Source organism: Belonocnema kinseyi, chromosome 5 (genome assembly GCF_010883055.1).
Source record: "Belonocnema kinseyi isolate 2016_QV_RU_SX_M_011 chromosome 5, B_treatae_v1, whole genome shotgun sequence".
Lineage (NCBI taxonomy): Eukaryota > Metazoa > Arthropoda > Insecta > Hymenoptera > Cynipidae > Belonocnema > Belonocnema kinseyi.
In genome coordinates, this window is record NC_046661.1 from 100,163,528 (window position 1) to 100,183,085 (window position 19,558).

General features: G+C 27.9%; 1 protein-coding gene across 1 annotated transcript in view; it reads left to right on the forward strand.

The window, feature by feature from the left end:
• The window catches only part of LOC117173804 (neurexin-3-like), a 435,470-nt gene that overhangs the window by 256,214 nt on the left and 159,698 nt on the right, over nt 1-19,558 (forward strand). Inside the window, exons 12-13 of the mRNA XM_033362447.1 lie at nt 937-1,115; nt 7,266-7,437. Of these exons, the coding sequence (XP_033218338.1) occupies nt 937-1,115; nt 7,266-7,437 (351 nt within the window). The remainder of the gene's footprint in view (nt 1-936; nt 1,116-7,265; nt 7,438-19,558) is intronic.

A 19,558-nucleotide genomic window follows, 5' to 3' on the forward strand; every position in this document is an offset into this window, starting at 1 on the left:
TGGAAAAGATATTGCAATGTCAAATTTACTATTTTCCTTTAACCACTTTTCATTTTTAGTGTTTTTACCCTTGCTATTGTAAATTTCATGAATACGTTCTTTTTTAATGCTATTTATTAACAATTACGGATAATTATTTAAATTTAGCGTTTCTTTAATAACATAAATTTAAATTATTTTTTTTTTAAATTAAAATCACTGAGTTTTATAGCACTATCAATGAGTCCTTTCGATAATCAAATATTTTGACTAAATTCATTATGTGAATTATAGATAAGATATTGGCAAGACGATTGTATGCGTAAACTTTAACGAAGCCTCCATGTCGTTAAATGCTTGAACAAATTAATTAATTTTTCAGTAGGGATGATAAATTTACATAAATAAATTTATAAGCTGAGTAGTTAAATATTTATAATACCTTAGCATTTTAAATATTGATTCAAATTTACATTCTAAATTCAAAATTTTTATCTGCAGTACATTCGACGTTATAAGTAAATCTGTATGTTAACATTTTCAATCGTCTAATCAAGATACTTAAAACAGTTGTGATCCATCTGCGTTAACCAATTTCAAAAATATTTTAAACCATTTTCATTTCTAATTAAGTTCTGATTTAATCATCAATTTTTTTTAAATTTTGCAATGGCAGTTTATGTACAACTGTTTGAAACATATTCATAAATTTTTCCAATGTTCTCTTTTGGGCTTTACAATGGTGCTTCAAAAAAACTGTGTCCTCTCTTTTTTTACATTTTCAAGTTTGAAAATCACAAAAAATTTGTTATGTCACTAGCTTTTTTCACAGACGCATACCCTCGAATTTCAGTAAATGTCGGTAAAAGGAAACTGTATATCGAAAGGCAACCCTTATGGTAAAAGATGTTTCCATAAAAGAAATACACAAATCTAATCTAATTTTTTGTATTTTAGAATCTGTGGCATATGAGTTTGGTGCTGGAAGAGGAATCATCACCTACACTTTTCCACCAGATCGCAGGCCAGAAATGCAAAGAGATACAGTTGCAATGGGATTCGTCACTGGACTCAGCGATGCAGTTTTAGTCCGGATAGAATCTGCGTCCAGCAACGACTACCTCGAAATTGAAATTGTAAATAGATTTAGTTTTAGACTTTTTTGACTCTCGAAACCTAATATTTAAAAAAGCATATACACTCAACTCTCGATATAAGACCCCCCGGTTTACGCTATTCCTAGAACTAATAACCTATACACATCTGGTTGCGTCATGCTTTCCAATTCAACCAAAATGATTCATGCGATCCTGTCTGTTTACGTTTGGATTTCCCCGATTTAGGATCAAGGCCATCGGAAGCCAAGTCTGAAACCGGTCTTAGTTGAGTGTATATTTCGTTGTGGTTCATTCTGAACCAATCTACTTAGATTACTACATTTTCCAGAAAGAAAAAGAAACAATTTTAAAATGTCTAGCCTATAATGAGTCAAAAAAGGATATAGTTTGGAAATCTAATTTTGAATTGTAAACTTTTTTTCATGTTATAATTTCCATGCAAGAAATAATTCATAAACAAGTAGATTTTATTTCAATCTTAAATTTTAAAAAAATACAATATAGAAAAGTGCAAACGACTTAAAAGTTTATATTCTATTATTTTTACTAGGTTAAGTTCTATTGATTTTCGTATAAGTATTCTTGCAATAAAATACAATACATTTAAAAAAGGTAGAGTTATTTGAATTTTGGAAGTTTTCTAGTAATTTTTTGAATAATTATCTACTGTTTATATCATGTTTTTTCATAAAACAATAGAAAACCTTTTAAAAAACTTGTTAGAACATGTAGAAAACTGCAAGAAAAATTAAATACCAAAATTATTTGCTATAACTGGGGAAATTTTACAAAAGTTTATAAGTCATTACAAATTTTCACATGAATTTTATTTAAAAAATTCGTTTTTACGAGAAATAATAAAAAAGTTACACACAGAAGTAACTGAACTTTAGTTAATGTGAAATTGTTAACGATTAAGAAAACTTGAAACTTTACATTAACTTTTTTTTTAATGAGATTAAAGCGAAATATCAGTTAAAACTGTAAATTATGCTATGTTAATTTTTTGACTTTTTTTATAAAAGCGAAAATAACTATACCTCAACCACGAAATAAAATACAAAAAGTTCAATGATTTTATTTTCATAATTTTACTTTAATTTATCAAAAGATATTCCATTTTCGTTTCAGTATTGTTAAAAGTATCATTTGGTAATAACAACTTTCGAAATGTACGATTTTTTAAAATTATTTATTTTCCTATTAGGAAAATTTAATAATCTAATTGGATAGTACAGATTAAACAACAAATTCTGTATTAAAGATGTAATGAGCTTCAAAAATCAACGCACTTAAAACAAATTTTCAACAATCCACTATTTGTTTAGAAGAATTTTTATATACGTTATTATGGTCTTATGAGCGTGCGACTTTTGCATTTATAAAAATTCTTCTGAACAATTTTAATAATTGCGCAATTGAATTCGACATCTTTCAAAAAACCAGTAAATATGTGACTGCTGTCACTATTAGTATTAGTATTTTTTTAAACTTCTATTTTAGCAAAATAAAAAATTTTTAATCAGGGAAAAACTCAACTTGTTTGTTTTAGTTAGAAAATAGTTGTTGATTGTTGAAAATCGTATTTTAATTAATACCATTTCTCATTGAACAAAAAATTATTTAAAGAAAATTTATATTCTTCTTAACTCTTATCCACAAAAAGAAAATTATAGGTCTTATCAAATACCTCAGTTTGATCGATACATCGAGAAAAAAGAATATTAAGCATCAATATTTCGATTTTCAATCATATTTATATGGCAATATATCATATTATGTTATAAGAATAATTATAAAAATGTATCATTTTAATATTAAAAATAATATCTAGGTATTTCAATTCTAAATATAAAAATATCCAGATATTAAGCCTTAATCTATCTGAATATTAAATTTTAATATTAAAATATTACGCCTTAATATCTAGATCATTGTTCTATAATTTAAAATTCGGATATTGAGTTTTAATATCCATTTTTCTCGGAACATTAAATTAACATTTATTTTTAAATTAAATTAAGAAATTAAAATGTGCGTGAGTTGATAAAATCAAACCATCAAAATTCATAAGAGACCGTACTTAAATTACGTAACATCTCAAGGATGGGGGAGAAGTCAAGAAATTTTGTTACGATTTGTTATAACAACTTTTTTAAATAGCTCTGAATTTGATCTCGATTCTTTCCACTTTATTTGTATTTATATTTACAAAAAATACAAAATTAGACAAAAAAATTTGTAATACAATGACAAATCAGACAAATTAAATTACTTATATAAAATGCTAATTTTTTTAGTTGTCAGAATTATTTTATTTCAAAATTCATAATAAAAAGGTCTTTTCTATTCATACATAAAATTTGATTTATGCGTCTTAAGCATAACTTTCTTACTCTTGAATAAAGTGTATTAATATTATAACTCAATCAAATTATCTGGAGCCAAGGAATCTTTTTTATTCTTGCATCAACTTTGAATTATGTTGAACAAAAAAGTTTTACCGTAAAAAACCGTATTTTCAAACATTATGCATTACCATAGATTTCTTACTGTTGCATTATTTGTATTAATATTGTGAGACAATCGATTCTCCTTTAATGAAAAAATCGTTTCTATTGTCACATCAACTTTAAATTATAAGTATGAGAACATTTTTACTATAAAAATCGATTTTCATTTAATGTAAATAACCATATCTTTCTTATTCTTTAATGCAATTTGTTAATATTATAGGTCAATCGATTTGCCTCGAACCAAGGAATCTTTTTTATTCTTGCATCAACTTAAAATTTTGTTAATGAAAAAAGTTTTACTATTAAAAAACGATTTTTAAAATATTATTAAGTGCTAATGAAATGCAAGAAATATTTGGCGAAATCGTTTTCTCAGTTTCAAGATTATCGTGTTCACAAAAAAGTATGCGACATCTACACTTCCACACTTCACACACAGATACACCCACACTCACACACACACACACATCTGGAAAATTGCTTAGAACCGTGTGTGTTTGTATTAGAGATTTTTAAATTGAGGAATATTTAATTAAATGGATTAAATTTTTCTTTGAAAATGTTGCCATTGAAAAGCTTTCTCTATGAGGAAGTAAAAATCAGGAAATTTTTTTGGTCAGGTAAAAGTCAGAGATTAAAAAAAAATCTTACGAAAGTCAGGGAATTTCTATAACTTTAAATAACACTGCCAAGAACGATAAATTTCAAATTTGCCTATTTTAATTTGAAATTATTTTATTCAGTTTAAAACATATTTTACGTGAAGAATGTTACAAAATATAAATTTTAAGGAAACAGGAAAAATTATTTAAAGAAAAAAACAGAGACTTTTTAAAATGTTAGTAATTTATTTGCCATATATTTCCATTTATTTTTTTGCAGTTACTGCCTCCAGGAGATTATATTTTTAGTTAAACGTTTTATCGTTTGCTTGAAAATTCAACAGTTTTGTTAAAAATTTATTTATATTTGTTATCTTTTTTGAAATAAAAGTAAATTTTTTTTTAATTTGTATGAAAATTCAACTCTTTTTTTTAACGTTTCTTTTTGTGTTCAAAATTAAAGTATATTCGTAGAAAATGTTCTTTTTGTTTAAAACTCATATTTTGATTTTGACGAGACAAATTTAAATCTTTTTTGGGTGAAAATTCAACTATTTTTTTTTTCTATTTGTCTTTTTAATTTAAAAATTCCTCTATTTTTTGTATAATTTGAAACTTTCTTGGATTACAATGCAAGAGTTTGGTTAAAAATTATCCAATTTGCTTACAAAATCATCTTTTTTGGTTTAAAAAAAACTGTTTTGTATTAACATTCATTTACATGGTCAAAAATTCAAGCATCTTCTTAGAAAAGAAAAACAAAAAACTCATATTTTGATGTGGAAAAATCAAACTAAGATCTTTTTTAATGAAAATTCGAATCTTTTTTAATTTTTTTTTCTAATTTAAAAAATCATCTTTTTCTTAGGTATTTCATATTTCTTGCATAAAAATGTAACTTTTTAGATGAATATTAATTGTCTGTTTTCATTAAAAATCAACTTCATGGGTAAACTTTTAAATATTTTGTTGATTTTTTTTTTTAATGAAGGATTATCCCTAATTCACAAGTTAACTATTTTATTTGAAATTAACTTTTCGTCGAAAATTCATATTTTCCGGTTGAAAATTCCATTTTTGTATAGAAAATTTATCCTTCGACTGTAAAATTCGTCTTTTTGGTAATTTCGTTTTATGGTTGAAATATCATTTTTTTTATTGAGAATTCATATTTTTATGTTGAAAATGCAAATATTTTGTTGATAATTGAATTATTTTGTTAAATATTCAAGTATTTTTTTAAAAAGTAATTTTTTGGTTTAAATGAAATAAATAAATTTGAAAATATTAAATTTGTATCTGTTACTTCATATACGGCCCATAATGCCCGATGCCTCAAATGGAAACTTTTATTGTAATGGAGCCTAAAACGCCTTTCATCAAATTTATTCTCTCCTGATCCCGAAGATGCGTGGATATCGATTTTTTCGCTTCATTTCGAAACAAAATCAATTTTAGTTACTCAGCAATTTAAAATATTTTTAAAAATCATTTTTAATTTTATTATTCAAGCATTTGTGATTTTTTTAAAATATTCTCTCATATTATTTTGTAAAATTGAAGTAACTATGAGAAAAAATAAACTATGAGATAAATAAAATGAAAATTTAAAAATATAAAAAATTGTTTTCTTAGACCTGAATATGATATTCAAGTTTAGGAAAATACTATTCTTAGTCATCAAAATTTTTTTATTTTCGTAGCACAAACTCGAAAGCTTGTCGAATTTTTAATTTTGGAGAAAAAAAAATATATAAAGAATTAATTTACCTAATGTTTCAAAATGTGAAATACACCAATTTTGAGACATAAATAAAGAAACGTTTGGTTTTGAAAAAGAAAGAAGCAAAATAAAGAGGACCTTCTAATTTTAATTATTTTCATTTTTACAATACAGTAATTCAACAACATTTGTAATTGAAAAAAAGGTTAGTTTCAAAACTGAAAGATTTTAGTTTCAGGGCTTCCAATTCCGAAAACACCATAAATTATTCAAAGCTGTATGTTTTCGAACTATTTGCACATCCAATTCTAGGAAAGGATTTGATTTTTTATTTGAATTTTAAAAACTCCTATTTTGTAAACAATTCTATTTGAAACCATTTAAATCCTGAATAAGAAAATTTACGTTTAAAAAGCTTCCAGACAGTGTATAATACATATTACCAATTTGAAAATTCTGGAATTATAAAAATCCCAGAAGAAAATTGCCGAATTATAAAATATTTGAACTAGAAAATTTCCCAATTTAAACAATTATAATTTGTTATAAACAGAAATTACTTTTTGAAAATACAATAATCAAATATTTTTATAACGAAAAAATTATTTTGATTATTCAAAGTTTCTAAAATTAGCTTTGAATTTAAAATAACAATAATTGGAAAAAAGTTTCATCCAGAAATAATATATAGAACCATTAATTCGTTAAGTTCTGCAATTTTCTGTCGAAGATTTTACTATTCAGGATTTTTCAGTTGTCCCTAGAAATTAAAGCATTAATTGTTACCAATACTTAAAATTTTTTAAATCATTCATTTCAAAATAACACAAATATAGAATTCAGTTGACAATTAATTTTCGACGTCCAGAAAAAGACAATTCTTTGGATTAAAGAAATATTTCATTTTTTATATTAATTAATTATATATAAGTTCAAACGAAAATGAATAACTATTCCTTTGATTTTAATAAGCCAGGGGCAAAATATCTCAATCTCTTTGAGTCGAAGGAATGAGAAAATTTCTTTGAATTGAATAAAGTCCTTTAATTCAATTAAAAATTTCTTCGCTTTCTTGGATTCTATTAAACCTTTTTTTCCATAATGTAGAACTTTCGTAGTCGAATAATTTAAAACTTTATTAAAAATAGAAAAAATAATTGGAAATTTGTAATCACTTTTCACATATTGGAAAATTGCACCCTTTAAAAAACACTTCACAGAAAAAAATTTATCAGCCTTCCAGTATTTTTGCTTTCATTAGGTTAATATTAGCAATTACCATTTTACTATTAATATGATAAAAAAATTTTAATAAAATTTATTCCAGGTGGAAGGAAACGTTTTCGCGGTTTACAACATGGGAACGAATGATCATCCACTGGGAGAAGTAGGAATTAAAGTTAATGATAACCAATATCACGTTATCAGGTTCACAAGAAGTGGAGCAAACAGCACCCTGCAAGTAGACGATTATAATCTCCAGTCCAATCATCCGTCCGGTGAGTCCTAATTTTTTAATTTTTTTAATTAATCCACTTTTTTTAGATGATATATGATTCGTACTTTAAAAACGGTGAAGAATACTAAATTATTTTTCAATAAAAAAGATTATAAATGTTATGAAATAAAAATTCTTTCAGTATGTTCATTTTTTGTAACTTCCTTTTTATGAAACATTATGCCGAAATTGCATAACAGGAAAATAATAGGATCATTGGGACATTTAAGAAATTGATAAAATGTATTAAAAAGAAGAGTTTGATCTTCAAGACGGATTTTAAGTTTAAGTTTTATTATTTGTGGATAACATATTGAATTCAATAGAAAACACTCTAAATGCCTAAGATTTCAATCCGAAATAAATTGCATTTTCAACATAATAGTTAAATTTTCCACCAAAAAAGATGTTCTACCCAAAGAGATAAATGTTCAACCCAAAATATACACAATTCAAAAAAAAACCTGTGGGGGTAAAATTTCACACAAATCTAATGCCTTCTCTGGTGAGAATGTAAACAAAATTAATTAGTTTTCAAGCAAACAGTTTCATTAATAACCAAATAGATGAAATAGTTGAATTTTTAACCAAAAGCTTTATGCTTCTCAACCAATAAAGATAAATTTCCAACCAGGAATGAGGATGACAGTTCTACTACAAAAGATGAATTTTGAATCGAAAAGGATCAATTTCTAACATCATAGTGGAATTTTCGATCAAAAATGATGAATTTAATAAAATAATTAAATTGTCCCAAAAAATTAGATTTTAAGTGAATAATTGAATTTTTAAACAAATAGTTGATTTTTCAGCATAAAAAGATAAATATTCAATCTAATAGTCGAATTTTCAAACAAAAAAGATATAAATTAAATCAAATATCTGAATTTTCAAGAAAAACGACAAATTTGGTAGAAGACAGCTGAATTAATAAAAAAATTCACTTTCAACCAAGGAAGATGACTTTTCTACCATGAAAGATGATTTTTTAACAAATAAGTACACTTTTTAGCCTAAAAATTCAATTTGAAAAAAGCAGTGGACTTTAAAATCTTAAAACATGATGTTTTAACAAAAAAGATAATATTCAATCAAGACACATTAATTTTTAACAATAAAAGTTTAGGTAAATTCTCAATCAAAAAGTTCAACTTTCATCAAGCAAACAAAAATTTTCTACGTAAAAAGAAGACCTCTGACAATATATGAGTTTTCAAACAAATAGTAAAAATTTCGACCAATAAGTGAAATTTGTAACTTATACAAATGTACAGAATAGAGTTTCAACGAAAAATGGAATACGTAGTTAAATTTTTAGAAAAAGAAACTCTGATAAAAAAAATTATTAAATTTTCAATCCAAAATATTAATTTTCTATAAATAAAAGACAAATTTCCAACTTTACAACATACAGGATAAAGTTGTAATCAAACATGAAATGATTAGATTTTTAAGTAAACAAAATTTAACCAAAAAATAAATAAATTTTCATCAAGGTTATCACATTTTTAACGAAAAAAAATAAAAAAGATGAATTTTCTACCAAAAAAGATTAATTTTGAAGAAAATACACGATTTAGTAACAAAATGATTTAATTTTAAAGTAAAAAAGACTAATCATCTACTAAAAAAGTTGAATTTTCGACCCGAAAATATGATTTATCAACCAAAAAGTTCAATTTTCACCCAAATAGTCAATTACTAAAACAATATTAAATGCTAAAACATATTGTACAACTTAAGTAGTTAAGTTTTTAACTGGGGAAGATAATTATTTCACCAAAAATGGAATTGTTCACTTATAAGTTTCAAAAATTTATTTTCTACCAAACATGAAATGAATTTTCATAAAAATAGTAAAATTTTCAACCATAGAGCGATTAAATTGAAATTAAAAAAAAAAAAAATTTTAACAAAGTAGTTAAAACTTTGATAAAAAAGGTATCTTTTCAACCAAATAGTAGAATTTTTAACCAAACGAGATAAAACATTGTTGGATTTTTTTATTGGGTTTGAGTTCTAAATGTTTACTACACCACTTTAGGATTACACCACTGTATTCAACTGAAGAATTTTATCTTTAAGACTCTTTTTAGTATTTAAAAATAATACATTTTCAAAGACTTTAATTTCACTGCGTTTTAATGGAATTAAACTTCCTACAAAATTTAATAAATTTCCTGCGACTTTGGAGAACAGTCTACTCACTCAGAGGGTGAAACTCGAACTGACTCGAACTGAAGCGGATTTAATTCACGAGAGCCGCAGAAGGGAACAACCGTGAGAAAGTTCTCCCATTGGCCGTGAGTTGGGTCCCACGGATCCGAGATGAATTTTCATTGGTCGGAAGTGTGAGAATTATTTGAGCGATTTGATTTGAAAAGTGAATGGCAAATCGTTTCAAAAGAAATAAATTAACGATAATTGTCTCCTGTGGCTTATCATTATATTAATTTAATACTCATAAAATATAGGATGTGCATTGTACACTGAAAAAATGTTTGAATCAAACATATTTTTTCTTTGATATGTGGTCAAAAAATGTTTTTATTGATTCAAACTAAGATTTTTCTGATTCCAGTTGAAATTCCACAGTTAAAAAAAATAAAACCTTAAAATAGTTTACTGCTTTTAAAAATTATAAGAATGATTGAACTTCGAAATAATATAGGCCATATATTTTCTAATCTCAAAAAGATGTAGATCACAGTTTTGTGACTTGAAAAATAATAGCTTTCAAATTTTAAATGTTTAAAAAATAAAAGTGATTAGACTTTTTAACTGTAAAATAAAAAAAGTATCCAAATTTGGTGACCTTCTATTAGACTAATAATTATTTATTTATATTTATTATTTTCATAAATAATAAATATCAAATTAGTATTTATTTCTTTAAAACTCTTTAATGAATGTAAAATAATTCAACATTTTAAACATTTTAACAAAGTTTGCGAATCTTGGGGAACATGGCCCTGCAACGGACTCAAATCCCGATATAAGACCGAATTCGGACATGAGTTTGACTTGAACTTGATCCTAAATCTGGGGAATCCAAGCATAAAGAATCAAGGTCACGTAAATCATTTCTGTTGTATTTGGACGCATGACGCAACCTGATGCAACTAACTTGTTGAGAGTGCGGCCCTTGAGCTGTTTGTCAGGTTTGACTGAGCAAATCCTCTCTTTGGGCCCCACCGCTTCCCTCACAACACAAAACTGCAGAAGCCATCAGTTCTAGAAAATAGCTTAAACCGGGGGGTCTTATATCGGGTTTGAGTGGAATAGAATAAACGTGATAAGTTTGAAAAGCGCTGTTCCCCTCCTCATGCCTATTTCGATGAATCCGTCGTTTGTCCCTGTTTTCAAGTAGCTTCTTTACATCTTTTCGTTTATGTGAACTGAATTAATAGAACCAAAAAAGAAAACCCAAATATTTATGTAGTTTTTTTTCGTTTTTTTTTTAAAGTCTACTTCTTACTAATATATTATTTGTACGAAATTCATCTTGCTTGGGTAAAACATTGTAATGTTTGGCTAAAAATTAAATTTCTTTTCTAAATTCCACCATTCCACCAAAATTCAACAATAGCGTTTCAAATATTTTTGGTTGAAAATGCAACTACTGAAACTATTACTACTTTTTTAAAAATTCACTTTTTGAAGCTTGCTTTTTGTTTTTTGTTGTTTTTTGGGGTTCACAATTAATCTTTTGTCTGAAAATTGAATTATTTCAGTTTTTGTCGATAATTTATCATTAATATGTTAAATTTTCAACTATTTGGTAGAAAATTCATGTTTTTATCAAAGGTAATTATCAAATCATTTAGAAACCTGATTCAAATATTTGCTTAAAAATTTGTATTTTTTCGTTGAATTCCAACAGGTTAATAACTATTTTTATTGTTGTTGAAAAGTAATTTTATAAACTGAAATAAAGCTATTCCATTTTTGGTTTAAAACTTTTAAACTCTTTAGGTCAACAATTCTACTTTTTTAAATTAAAAATGCCTCCTTATCGAATAAAAATTCATCTATGTGCTAAAAAGTATCATCTTTCTTTGTTGAAAATTCATCTTTCTTGCTTGAGACTTAACTTGTTTGTTGAAAATTCAACTGTCTTCGAAATAATTATTCTGTTTTAGCTCGATAATTTAAATAATTGGTGAAAACTTTATATATTTTATGAGAAATTCGTCTCTTGTTTGAAAGTCCAACTATTTGGTTGTTAGTGCAATCGTTTGTTAACAAAAAGATTTTTGTTTAAAATTCGTCTTTTTAGTTTGAAAATTCATCTCTTTCGGTAGAAAATCTTTCTTGATTGAAAATCCAAATATTTGGTTGAAAATGCAATATATTTCAACTTTCATCTTCCGAATTTTAATTGTTTCATATTCTATTAAATACGGTATACACATTAATTTTATTTAAAAGAATTTATTCCTTTATTTTCATTTAAAAAATCACCCTATTTTTCCTGTTTTGAGAGTAAAGTCAACGGCTACTTTACTTGGGTGGGGGGGGGGGGCGTTCTCATGTCTTCATTTGAAGATAATTGATGAAATTCAATATTTAAAAATGAATATCTTTAACCTTCTCTAAGAATCTGGGAGGTCTGGGATTGAAACAGAATCCCAGTTTGAAATTCAAGCGACAGACATGCCAGATGGCCCAGATCAGAAATACTGGGACCCACGAAAATTCCTGGAGAAAAATACCTTTTCTACAATTCTGCTTTCCTGATTTTAGAAAGCGAGATAATTGGCTTCTTTCAACAATTTTAACAAAGCTGACTATTCATAGCACGTGTTCAAGATCCTCCGATTCCATAAATTATTCTATTCCACCATAACTGACAACTGACTAATAGTAGCGGCTAACATCAAGGTCTTGCGACTGCTAAAACCCTGAAGAAAAAACTAAGAAACTTTCAGTTATCTCCTAGTTCCCTGATTTTCAAGTAGGAGATAATTGGATTTTTAGTTTTTTTTTTTTTTAACTTGGGATAGTCATAAATTCCAACTGACAGGGGCTCGAATTTCATTCCTATTTCTGTACCTACAATGCACATTCTGATGTCTGGACCAAAGCGTACAATATTCTACTTAAAGCTACCGAATTAAATTCTATTTCTCTACTTTTACTTACCAGATTTTTTTAAATATTAAAATATAGTTTATAACAGTAATTAAGTGTAAAATGCATATTGAAGCTTAAATTATTTTGATCATTGCATTGGGTAGTTGTCAGCAACATAAAAGTAAAGAAAATTTAATTTCAAAGGCGTTCTGTTATCCTGAGAAAATTGCCTTCGAAAGGTTCAAATTTCCAGTGTGTCGGTAAAAAAAATGGAATAAAAATGCCCTTAGAAGGATAATATAAACTATATAAAACATCATCGAAAATTTTTAATCGTTCTTAAAAAACAACCAGACCAATTACTTGTTCAATTCCTTGAAATCATTAAAGACTTTGGATACAAAATTATTAAAATACCTGTTGAGCAAGTTTATGAATTTAAATCACAATTTGTGGGTTGATCTAATGAATTTTTGAACAACGATAATCCAAAAACTTCGTAAAAACAATTGAATGAGGGTTTAATTCAGTGTTGAGTAAGTTCCTCAATAAAAAGTAACTCTTTACCGTTATAGTTACTTTTTCAAAAAGGTAACTCGTTACAGTTACTAGTAAAAGTAACTTAAGATACATTAAAAGTTACTTTTAATACACCCCCCTTCTCAAATAATTTTTCAGTCAGAGAAGATTGAAATAAAATGATTTTTTTAAACTATGAAATGAAAAATACGCAATGTGTTCCAATCAGAAACAACTCAACTTCGAAGTTTCGGATTTGCTTGAAGCAATATGTCCAAAATGAAAGTTTTCTTGTTTACAAAGCAGATGAAAATCAGAGCACAAGAGCGAAATCTATAATTTTTTGTTTCCTCGACGCACGCAATTTTTAAAATTCTCATCCTTTCCCCTGTAGAAATTCTGACCGGGTACGGGCCGGATTCCGGCAGGTTTGCCCTGCTTGTATCCGGAATCTGGTCAGGCTGTTGGGTCGGATTCTGGTTGGTTTCGTCACGCTGCGCTGGTCGGATCCCGGCCAGGTTGCCCGATCGGATCCCGGATACAAATAGGGTAACCCGGTCGGCATCCGACCGGTTTTTGACTGGGCTCCTCGATCGCATTTTACTGGAGCCTTTTCACCACAGCGAACATATTCTACTAACTGGTAGAGATAAGAATTTTTGTCAGCACTTATTTCCACCTGTAAAAAGATATTGGAATTTAAATTTAAGAACTGCATTCATAATAATAAATATATTAACTACACACATTGATTCAATGTAAGTACTAAAATATAGGTTATGATTCTTAAGTTACTATAAGAAATTGAATTGTAAAAAATTAAAGTTAAATTGCATAACAAATTTACCCTAAGCGTAACTTAGTTTGCATAGGCTTTTTTTACAAGAGATAAAATAAATTTCAGGGTTAGATACAATTTTGTGAAATTTGACAAATTTCTTAACGGATAACCTGGCGTCCACCGACTTTTTACTGCGTTTTTAGCATTAAAGACTCCGGAAGTCGCCGAATCGCTATTACGTGCAAGCATGATAACGCAATTCAAAACCTTGTTCGGAAAAAGTTATTTCACTTCTTATTACGTTTTTTGCTTATTCAAGATAATATATAAATACATTAAAAATAAGCGAAAATCGTATCACAAAAAAATAAATATAGTTTCACTGGGAAACTATGTTAGAGAATAAAAAAAAAAGTTGGTCGACGATTTCCCAGTCACGGAAACTCTGGGAACTGCAGAATTAAAAGTGGGAAACCATATAATTAAACGTATTTTAATTTTTCTTATAATTGATGAAAAAAAACGCCTAAAACACAAAAAAATGTCTTTTGCCTGTCAGATATTTACAAACGACCCACTTACCGCAGTTAACAAAATAGTATCCCGGTTTGACCCGGTCAGATTCGGGCCAGAAACCTGCTTCTGGTCGGGTCAAACCGGGCTATTTCTACACGGGTTGTATAAAATCAATTAAAAGGAAGATATGCAGAAAAAATATAAAATAAGGAAAAAGTAACTTTAAAAAAGTTATGAGTTACCGGGAAAATAGTAATTAATTTAAGTTACAGTTACTTTTAACGAGTTACTACCCAACACTGGTTTAATTGAAACAAAAATTTTTTCTTGATAAATCCCGTGTAGAAATTGCCAAATGTTTGCCTTATTTCCGATTTGGGCCAGATCGGGCACGCAATTTTGTGGTTGTTAAATTTGGCCCCGTCTAGATCCCGACTTAACAGCCAAGCTTGCCAGTAGATGGCGCTCCATTAATTTCAGGGACTAAAGGGGGTTGACTCCAAATCGCCGAAGTTTCAACGTAAAGTGTCAAGCGTAAAAAATATTTCCATTATTATTTGGAAAAGTGACAAAATAAGTGGGAAAAAATGCCAAAAGTGAGGACAAGACGAATGCGTAGGGCCGTAGGTATAGTATACTTTAAAATATTCCTGATTTACGTGTTGAAGACTATAATAAGTAAACTTATTAAGAATGTTAAGATGAAACATAACCTCAATTTTCACGTATTTTTAGGTGATTTGATACTTTCCAGAACTAGGTACAATATAGAAATTGAAAGCAACTTCAATTTAGAAATTAAAACCAAAAATATATTGCAAAATACTTAAATGGTTTATCATACACAAATGCTGGCTGTTATGTTGCGTCGTTTTACTTTTTCCGTTTGGTCGAAAAAAAGTGTCTGGCATACTTCAATTTTTTCATATCGCGATCTTTTAGGTAAATTGATATTTATATTCTAAAATTTCAGTTAAGAAGGTGATATATTCGATTTTAATATTATTTTATTTAAGAATCCCTTTTAATTAAGAATAAGAAAAATAAATTAATATGGGCCCGATCGGGGCCAGGTATGGTTATCTCTGGGCGCAGCGCTTGGGCCCCGATCGAGCATCGCGTTTCATTTCGAGTCTGGCCCCATCTAGATGGCCTGATTTGGGCCAAATTCTGCCCGATCTGGCCCCGATCAGATCCAAATTGGAATTTCTGCACGGGATAATCCGAAATTCATGATTACTAAACCAGATAAAAGAAGAATAACATGTTTATACCCAAAAATGTTGCATATCTTTAATGATGAAGATAGTTTTTAATTAATTTAAAATAATCCCACCAAAATGCTTAAAAAGAGGACTTTACGGGTTTTAAATAAAATGAGAACTTATGATTTTTTTGGTAATACTTATAATACTGCAAGATGTTATAATGATACGAGTACTAATCTTTCCTTAGCATATGACCTTGTTAAATCCCACTAAACTGACGACCCTTTAGGACAAGTTATTTCAGCAATAGATTTTCCAACTACTAAATTTACAGAATTATCAAGTAATGTTATTAAGAAATTAATTGAAATCTAAAAAAAAATCAATAAAAAATAGTTATGCTTTTTTAAAGTTAATTGATAATGTAATAATACCTTTGGATCACATGTTTCTATATAACCAAAAAAAGCATTTCCTTGATAAGCGTATTTAGATGTACATTTCAAATTCAGTAATCATTTCTACAAACAAAGGTTTGAAACTCCCATAGGATCAGTTTTGTCTCCTATTTTAGCTGAAATTTTTATGGGGGATTTAGAAAATGAAGTTTAAAAAAAAATTATTTTGATATTTATTTCTATGCAAAATATGTGGATGACTCAGAACTTAGTTTACATTAAAAAGTTAAAACTCTTTTAAATATACCTTTAATAGAATACATCCAAGCTTACATTTTACTGTTAAAATTTAAAACTGAAGGCAAATTTAATTTCCTTGATATGACTTTAATTTAAACTGGTGAAAACCATATTATGCAAGATTGACATAGGTAAACTATTTTCTCACGAAGAACACTTAGTTTTCTCTGAAATCACTCTTTTCAAAGGAAGATAGGAGCTGTTGTTAAAAATGTACTTGATAGATCCCATAAATTACCAAATACAGTATTCCATTAAAAAAATATTGAGCTATGTAATCAAATTCTTTTTCTTAACCAATATCCTTTTGATTGTATTCAAAACATGTGCATACTAGAAAAAATGGTATAAAAAACCTTAACAATAATCAAAATATAATAAATAGAGTAGATCATAATACATTAAACAATTTTGTTCTTCCATATTTTTCTTTTAAGAACAATATGATTGTAAAATTGGGAAAAGATAGGTATGAAACGTTAGACAAAAAATGTATAATTCACTAGGTTGATTGCGAAGATTGGAATGCAGAATTAAACTTCTCTATCTAATTATTACACTCTTATCCCACTGAGAAAGTATTGGTTTTATGTAAAATTTCACTTTGTCGGTTTTCATCAAATCTTCACATTTTGAGACCCACTGAGTCGGAAAAAAAGATTTTTACGAAGGTATTTGTCTGTCTGTCTATCTGTCTGTCTGTAGTCTGTAGGATGTAGTCTGTAGGCACGATAACTTTCGAAAAATTCATCAGATTGAATTCTGCTTTAGCGCACTTTTTTAAAACCTAAAAAGAAAGGACAAGTTTATAAACCAGCCATTTTGGATCAAAATTCAAAAAGTGAGCGCGTTTTCAAAATTTTTGAAACCACATTTTTTCAAGATTTCAAAATTCTACGAATGGTTATTCATAGTACACAGAAACTTGAACAATTTATTCTTATGACTTTTTTCTATAAAATGGAAATAATCAGAGTTAGAGCATTTTCAAAATCCAAAAAAACGAACTAAAATGAACATTTCAAGTCAAACAACGCATGAGATGAAAAAAAGTCTAGAGAAGAAAAATGTTCATTTTTAAAAATCCTACAAAATGATCATAACAACTTTTTTAATTTGGTCGCAAAGTTAAAAATTCAAAATTTGATCGTGCCAACAATTTTTGAAATCACATTTTTTAAGATTTTAAAATTCTATGTACAGTTATTCATAGTACTCATAAACTCAAACAATGTATCCCTATGTATATCCCGAAAGAGGACATCGGACCCTATATGGGTTCGTGTATTAGAACATATGCAGATGCGCAGTAGTTTTTATTTAATCGTAAAAAACAAGATCAAAAATAAAAATTTCAATTAGGTTTAGTCAAAAAACTTCACCTAAATTAATTGACATTCTTCCCAAATATTACATTTGATTCGGAAAAGCTCATCTACTTAATTGTCCTGTTATCCTGGGAAAAATAGCCTTGGGTGTGGTCTCAATTTTCCATGGGGCGGAGAATTTTCTATGAATCTATGGGGCATCTCCAGTTCTATTGAAAGTTCCATTGAGAACCTTGAAAACATGGGAAACATTTCAACTTCCAAATTGTCCTGCTATCCTCTGCAAAAAAGCCTTGGATAAAGATTCAATTTTCCATGGGGTGCAGATTTTTCCATTAGTCTATGGGGCGGGACCGAATTTTATGAACTCGGAATGCCGACAAATTTGGCTGACTTCTCAATTATCCTGTGATCCTAGGAAAATAGCCTTGGATAAGGGTTCGATTTCCCGTAGAATATATATGTCTCTATGGGGTACCGACTCTTTTTTATAGATATAGTGTGAATTTTAAATTAGAATTTAGATGCCGGGTCCTAGAGGTCCTTAAAAATATGTTTTGAACTCTAAATATTCCTGCGATCCTAGGAAAATATCCTTGAGTAAGGGTTTGATTTCCCATAAGGGAAGTTCTATGGGGTGTTTGAAACATGAGTTGGGAAAGACTCCTGCGATATTCTGGTGCCCTTTTACTAATGTATACAAAGTGCATTAGCCCCAACCACAATCATGGCATGGGTTCTTGAATTTCCATTGTGGAAGCAAATAATCCTATTTCCTGTTCTTTTGAAAGAAAAACTGAATGGATGCTTCAGACTTTACAGTTTACTGAGAATTCATTCTTCAGCGTCTGCAGCCCATTTTCTTACCTGCAGTTTTTAGTTGACTTTTATTTTTGAACAAAAATTCTTATTTAAACTACATAAATTTATTTAGTAGGAAAAATTCCCTTTTTGGCGTAAAAGTTTATTTATAAACCTGATAAAGGGAAACTTCTTGAAAATTTAGATTTTTCAAAATTGCAAAAAAAAAATTGGTTTGGTTCTTTATTTTTACAGAATATGCATGATAACGATTGGGAAACTTTTGCAATCAAAATTGTGGAGTTAAAATTTACAGCACTTTTTATCTTGATAAACAAAATTTTTTACTGCATATAGAAAATAATTATGTATTTTATTATGATGTATCTTTTATCAATAATAATTAGATTCTTATCCGCTTGGATGTCAAGTTTCGGAATTATTAAAATGATTAAGTTAACTATTCAAATGGTAATCTGCATTCTGATTTATGAATATCTTATATCAGAATGCAGATTACCATTTAAACGTAATTTTATCTCATGTTTAAAGCCTACGATAATGAGCTAAGCCTACTCATAAATCAAATCTTCAGGTATAAAATATTGAGCCCCCCTCAAATTCCCATAAAATTTTAGATAAGTTCCTTTGCAGTCTTGGTTTCCTGTTATGTTTGTGGGTCAAATGTCTCCATTTGGCATACTGAGACAATACATACATTTATTTCTCTTATCATTTTGAAATGCTGGATCACTCCTGCAAAATATATTGAAACAATTTTTATTAATTTTTTAATAAAAAGAATCTGCAAGTTTCAAGTCTTCTACAATCAAATATTTTATCACTTTTATCCTAAAATTTTTTTTCGATTTTTATATGGCAAACTCTAAAAAAACGGGTTTTTCGACCTCCTTTTTCAATCGCCAACTTCCACTTGTTCCCAGAACGAGGCAAACGTTAGGAAAAATTCGGAAAAATTCACAGATGTTCTTTTAACATTCTTTAACGCAATACATTTTTTAAAATTCTAAAAAATTAAATTATTTAATTTTCATAGGTAATTATTCAAAAATACTTTATCTTGGGAACAAATGAAGATACGAGGGTAGTTCAATAAGTCCTTAGAATGAAGTATAAAAACAATTTTTTTTGGGTAATTTTTTTTTTATTTTTCAACATAATCTCCTTGGAGCTC